General features: G+C 38.4%; 1 protein-coding gene across 1 annotated transcript; it reads left to right on the forward strand.

The window, feature by feature from the left end:
- Positions 1-449: 449 nt before the first annotated feature.
- On the forward strand, positions 450-1,397 carry LOC101115955 (olfactory receptor 10C1-like). The gene has a single exon (XM_004007499.4). It carries the CDS (start codon positions 450-452, stop codon positions 1,395-1,397), a length of 948 nt encoding a protein of 315 aa, XP_004007548.3.
- The last annotated feature ends 6,014 nt before the right edge of the window (positions 1,398-7,411 follow it).

Consider the following 7,411-nt stretch of genomic DNA (forward strand, 5'->3'; position numbering starts at 1 on the left):
TTTCATATATATTACATACCTAACAGTCTGTGTATATGATTAGGATAACAACAAGGTAAATACAAACATCAGAGGATGTAACTTAAAGCCATTTGTTTTCACTAATCTTCTATGAAAATCCAGAACTCAAAGTCAGGAAAAATATTCCATCCATTATGTTGGGTGCATGCGTGCATGTTAAGTTGCTTCAGTATGTCTGACTCCTTGCAATCGTATGAACTGTAGCCCACCAGGCTCCTCTGTCCATGGATTTCTCCAGCCAAAAATACTGGAGTGGGTTGCCATGTCCTCCTCCAGGGAATCTTGGTAATCATTTCAAAACTTTTAGCAAACAAAATGTGTGTAAGTTCTCTTGTCAGACCACTGACCCTAGAAATTTCCATAGGGACCTACGCTAGGTGACTGGATGCCTCTAGATGTTACTTCTGCCCCCTCTGCTCTCTCCACAGATGTCTAGCTCTGAGCCGATAATGAGTGGAAACCAGTCCCTCTGCACGCACTTCACATTTGTAGCATTTTCCTCCCTAGCAGAGTTACAACCTGTGCTCTTCGTTGTGTTCTTAACCATATACTTGTTTACCATGGGAGGAAACCTTCTCATCATTGGCTTGATCTGGGGCACCCCTTCCTTACACACTCCCATGTATTTCTTCCTGGTTAACCTCTCCTTTCTGGAGATGTGCTATATCACTAGTGTGGTGCCTCAGATGCTGGTGCACTTGCTTGTGGAGATCAAGATCATAAGCGTGGCACGCTGTGCAGCTCAGATGTATGTATTTAGCATCTTGGGGCTGACAGAATGCTGCCTGCTAGCAGCCATGGCTTATGACCGCTTTGTAGCTATTTGCCATCCTCTGCATTACTCTCTCCTGATGGGCCCTGGTGTGTGTTTGAAATTGGCTGCAGCATCTTGGACCACTGGGGTCGTGGTGGAATCAGTCCAGACCACGTGGATCTTCACTCTGCCCTTCTGTGGAACAGGAAGGATCCAGCACTTTTTTTGTGACATCATGCCTGTAGTGAAACTAGCTTGCATTGATACCTCCCGCAATGAAATTGTGATGTTTGCTATCTCTGTGCTCTTTATCATGACCCCCTGTGTCCTCATTCTGTGCTCCTATGTGCGCATTCTGGTGACCATCCTGAGAATCCCTTCAGCCACTGGCAGAAGCAAAGCTTTCTCCACTTGCTCTTCTCATATCCTGGTTGTTTCCCTCTTCTATGGTACTGCCTTGTTCACTTACCTCCAGCCGAAGGCTGCACACACTCCAGAAACAGACAAGGCAACTGCACTCATGTACACGGTGGTCACGCCTGCCCTGAATCCAGTTATCTACACCTTGAGGAACAAGGAAGTGAAGGAAGCCTTTTGGAGCACTCACAGACAAATGACCTAAACCTGTTTATTACCAAACTATTTAGAAACCCATGTATCTGCCAGAAGTATTTTCTGGATATTTTCCTCCTCCAAATTTCTGGATTCCAGAATAAGCATGATATCCTGTAAGAGAGATGAAAGAAATCTCTTTGCCAAACCTGTGTGACATTTTAGTCCAGAGCTTCACAGCAGCTCCTCCATATGTAAAAGTTTAAAGAGTCTTTTCTTCATATATCTTGAGAGAAATATCAGTACTGACCCTTGGTTTAGTACAATGAGGAGAGGCTCCAAAACAGAAACATCAGAAATGCCTTTTTTTTTATCTATGGAAAGAAAAAGGTGTGAACAGATCTTGAGTTTAAGTAATAGAAAGTTGTGGACCCAATGAGATGCTTTCCATTGCATGACTGCTTCTAGGAGACATGCCCCATACAGCTCTCTCATGTTAAAACTACTTGATGTCTCTTCCAAGGCCCAACCTGATTCTGGTAAAGTACCAGAAATCTTCAGTAGTTAGTACCTCCAAAATGATAAAATCCTGATATCACATTTATTACTCTATGTTTCTCAGATATTAAAGCATTTTCAAAGCATTAAATTTAATATTATATTTGCTGCATAACATTTTAAATATGCGACATGAATGCAGTGGAGCTTTGTTTACTCATTAAGCCATTTCAGAAGTGGCCAAAGCTGAAGTAAAGAGGCACTTTAAGTTCTAAATAAGACAGCAAATGAGTCAAAAATAATTGCATTTATTAAAAACATAGAAAATCACCCCAGACACCTCCATGCATCCACCCTTATGTGTGGCAGACTAAGGAGGGTGAAGCAAGCTGGAAATGTTGCACTTACAAAACTGTGGGTTCTCAAGAAGATTTTCCTTCTATCTCTCACAGTAGATAGGAAGGGAGAGCTGCAAGTATATGAAATTATACTCAGGGCATGAGGGTGTTAAAAGTGCCTCAAAGAGAATTACTGTAGGAACTGGAAGGTCTATTTAAAGGAGAAACTGGATAAAAGTCTCCACTCCAAAGCTTGCTGAGATGAAGCATCTGGGGCAGCTGAACTACTTCCATCTGAGAGGAGCTTCAGATGACTAAATGTTAAAGATAGACTTTGGTGGTATCCCCTGGAGCTTGGATGGGGGGAGGGAGGGTGTGGATATAGGAACATAAATGTGAGGGCTGCTTCACATACAATTACTGCTATCCTTTGTATTGAGGTTCACTGTAGGAATCTCTAAAAAGCAGAGTTAGAAACGAATAAAGAATACTTGACAAAATAACCAACTTAGGTATAAATTTACAAAATATGCTAATATCTATATAAGGAAAACTACAAAACTTTGATGGAAGATATTGAAGAACTGGAAAAATTGAAACCTAATAGCTTTGTACATCAACAATTGAACCACGTTGTATATTACATCCTATAACTGCCTGGGCCTCACCCAGTAAGGAAATTTGCCCTTTTCCTCTCTCTCATTCCTAACTTACCAACTTACCAGACCACACAGGGTCTAGAAGCTGTTATATATTGGCTGAGTTCTGAATTTAAAATATTATGAACTTTTTCAAATTCAAATTCACTATATTTCAATAATTTTAAAAATCTGCAAGTTATAATAACTGACAGAGCTAGTTCAGGGAAACAATAGGGAGAATCAAAAGAGCAAAATTAAACAGTTATTGGAAAAAGTAAAGCCATTTCATAGTTGTATTCCTAAAGAATTGAGCATTCTGTTACAAATATTTGATTTTTTACATGAAAGCCATTGACGCACATAGCATTATGTTATATGTTATAGCCAGGGTATATGTTATACCCTGGCTTATGTAGCAATTTGAATGGAATCATCTATCATCTCATTATTTTCCAAGTATGAAAATTTAGCAAAAATATGGAGCACCTTATTAATGGCAAACTGGTAATCTCCTTTATAATTAATATATGATCTATAAATTCATAAAATATGTACACAGAACTTATTCACTTTACGTTCAGAGGTCTTTTTTCACTACTGCTTTGAAAATTCCCAGTTATATTAATAAAAAAGCTTCTAATGCATACCAGAAATATTAAAGTCAAATTTAGTTCTTAGAAGATGTTCGCATTCTGAGAGCACACATAAGGAAACATCAGTATTGGAAGAAGCTGCCATTTTGAAGCAACGGAAAAACAGAGGAAGAACAAGTATTAGACATATTTGAAGTGTGTCTTTTTGGTAAAAGTTTATTAGCAAAAAGTCTCCTGTAAAGCTTTTGAAGACAGTTATTTTTAAGCCTATTTTGTCCTGAAAAAAATCATATTTAGCCATCTCCAGTAAATGATCAATAAGATCACAAAGAACAACTTCTGAAGCTGGCTGATAATATGTAGTCTCTAATATTATATATGATCCAATGGCATTTAAAATATGCCTTTGTCTCATCTTAATTTCAATGCATTAACCACTGACACCACACAGAACCTATTTGAAATCAAGTTTCTAGTTGATATCTCGCTCAGAAATTCAAAGTAACTCAACTGGACGTGCCCAAAGCAAACTTATGAGTGAACCTACCCTGAAAAATATGTCAAAATTTTCCATTGTATATCTTAGCACAAATTACTATATCATCCATTCTGTATGGAAGACAGGAGTCAGGATTGTCCTTGTAACACTGCTCTCTTTGTCACTATACTCAATCTGTCACAAAATAATGGCAATTACACACAGGAAACATATGAAAATCCTTCATTTCTCCTTATTTTTCCTGGCGTAGTCCAAGCTGTCATCATTTTGACCTTTAACTGACCTTTCTGGTGGCTCAATGGTAAAGAATCTGCCCGCCAAGATGCGGATTTATTCCCTGGGTCAGGAAGATTCCCTAGAGAAGGGCATGGCAACCCACTCCAGTATTCTTGCCTGGGAAATCATGGACAGAGAAGCCTGGAAGGCTATAGTCCATGGGATTGCAAAAGATTCAGACAACATCTTAGCGACTGAACAACATATCCACTAGGAAGGACTGACCTTATTCAGTATCTTCCAAACTACAGTCATGGTGATAGTTGCAAATTAAAAATTTCAGTAAACCATAACCAAGTCTGAGGGCATACAGTAGGCTCATAACTTTTAGAATAGAGACTAACATGAAGAACATAGCCAAAAAAGATCCAGCTCCTTTTTGCTCTCACAGACCTCATCTAGCTCCATGCTCTCTCTGTTCTAATTTCAATGACTCTCTTTCAGTTTCTTGAATATCATCTCACCATGCAGACAATACACATGTTGCTTTGTCTCCCCAGAATCTCCCTCTCCAATAACTGTGTTGTTATAACTATTCTCTTCATCTAATTAATCCAAGTTCTTCAAGTCTCTAATCAATAACTACTTATTTATGAAATCTTCATCTACATAACTATATATTTTCTTCCTATTACATATTTTATGACACTGTTTAACCTCCTTTGGGTCCCAAGTTTTCTTTCCATTTTTATGGTGCTTCAGTTATTTATTTTTATTTCTTTTATTATTAACTCATTTGAGATATCCAAATTTATATTCTTTCTCCAAACTGCTTGATATTACCCCTACAGATCTTGTTATTTTCAGATATTTTTATATAGTTAGACAACTAACCATTCTGAAAATGTACTATAGATCTTCACCCTGAGCTACCTCTCCTTAAAAAGGAGTAAATAATAATAATTAGATCAAATATACATTTGGCACCTAATCTATGCCAGACACTGTCCTGAGTGTTTTACAAAGTATACCTCCCTTATACCGCACAACACTACAATTGGGGTATTAATATTTCCATTATAAAAATGAAAAAAAATTGAGGCATAGAGAATTTAAGAAACTTACCAATGGTTACAGCATTTGTAAATGATAAATTCATTATCTTAAATATTATACTACCATATATTTTAATTTATCTATTTTTAATTGAAGGATAATTGCTTTACAGAATTTTGTTTTCTGTCAAACCTCAACATGAATCAGCTATAGGTATACATATGTTCCCTCTCTCTTGATATATTTTTTCTTCAAGTTACACACTTATATTCAGTATAACCCTTAAACTTAGAGGTACCTGAATGGTGCAGCATTCACTTCCTGCTTGTTGCAGATATGAAGAAAAATTATTCATAGAACATGCTCAAATATTTTAGTCAATTGTTCATAGGACATTCCCCACGTTATCTTAAGCCAGATGTAGCAATGGGACCTGCAGGTATACTGGGAGAGTGCATAACTTGTTCTCAGAAAAATCTAAATACTTAAGACCTGGTCCCAAATATGAGCTTTGTGTTGATAAAGGAAACACAGGATTTAGGAGGTTTAAACTTGAAGAATGAACTGGATAGGGTGAAAAAGTTTCTTTAGCATAAAGGGGAGTAAATGAAGAGGCTGAAGAGAAAATCTAGATACGGATTGTCAATTCAGTCATGTGGTATCCCCAAATCAACTGAATCAATTTATATTTATAATTTCAAAAATTTGGTAGGAAATTAAACATGTATAAAGTAGTCTGTGTATTTTCGTGACAGTCCACCGACCATGGGCTCAGTTCAGTTCAGTCACTCAGTCGTGTCCTACTCTATGCTACCCCTTGGACTGCTGCAAGCCAGGCTTCCATGTCCATCACCAACAACCAAAGCTTGCTCAAACTCATGACTATTGAGTCAGTGATGCCACCCAACCATTTCATCCTCTGTCGTCCCCTTCTCCTCCCACATTCAATCTTTCCCAGCATCAGGGTCTTTTCAAAGGAGTCAGTTCTTCGCATCAGGTGGCCAAAGTATTGGAGTTTCAGCTTCAGCATCAGTCCTTCCAATGAATATTCAGGACTGGTTTCCTTTAGGACTAACTGGTTGGCTCTCCTTGCAGCCCAAGGGACTCTCACAAGTCTTCTCCAACACCACAGTTCAAAAATAGGCAACATAATTCTTCTAAAAGAAAAGGGGGGAATGAGAGAGTCATTTCCTAGGCAGGTTGATGAGTCTAGGGGTCCCCAAGGAGAGAGGGGTTTGGAATTCTCAAGGAGGAAGAAAGGACAAACTTTTTTTTCCTTCTCTAGATTCCTTAGGATTATATAACAACAATGTATTCTGCCTGAGGACAGTCTCTGGATTAAACCTTCTGGCTAATTCTGTCATCTTAATATGTAAATTATGGGAGTAGGTCTGGTGAGGTCTTTACAACCCCTGGACATTCTTTGGACTCCTTGGAGAGTATATAACTTCATTGCTAATACTAACAAGTGGGTACTCTTTCTACCCCCTTCTGATGCCTATGTCAGAAGCTTTCTCTATCTCCTTTATACTTTAATAAAAACTTTCTTACACACACACACACACACACACACACACACACACACAAAGTATCAATTCTTCGGCGCTCAGCTTTCCTTATAGTTCAACTCTCACATCCATACATGGCTACTGGAAAAACCATAGCTTCGACTAGACGGACCTTTGTCGGCAAAGTAATGTCTCTGCTTTTTAATATGCTATCTAGGTTAGTCATAGCTTTTTTTCCAAGGAGCAAGCATCTTTTAATTTCATGGCTGCAGTCACCATTGGCAGTGATATTGAAGCTGAAAAAAATAAAGTCTGTCACTGTTTCCATTGTTTCCCCATCGATTTGCCATAAAGTGATGGGACCGGATGCCATGATCTTAGTTTTCTGAATGTTGAGTTTTAAGTCAGCTTTTTCACTCTCCTCTTTCACTTTCATCAAAAGGCCCTTTAGTTCTTCTTCACTTTCTGGCATAAGGGTGGTGTAGTCTGCATATCTGAGGTTATGGATATTTCTCCGGGCAATCTTGATTCCAGCTTGTGCTTCATCCAGTGCACCATTTCGAATGATATATTCTGCTTATAAGTTAAATAGGCAGGGTGACAATATACAGCCTTGAAGTACTCCTTTCCCAATTTGGAACCAGTCTGTTTTTCCACGTCCAGTTCTAACTGTTGCTTCTTGACCTGCATACAGATTTCTCAGGAGGCAGGTGAGGTGGTCTGCTATTCCCATTT

Source organism: Ovis aries, chromosome 3 (genome assembly GCF_016772045.2).
Source record: "Ovis aries strain OAR_USU_Benz2616 breed Rambouillet chromosome 3, ARS-UI_Ramb_v3.0, whole genome shotgun sequence".
Taxonomy (NCBI): Eukaryota; Metazoa; Chordata; class Mammalia; order Artiodactyla; family Bovidae; genus Ovis; species Ovis aries.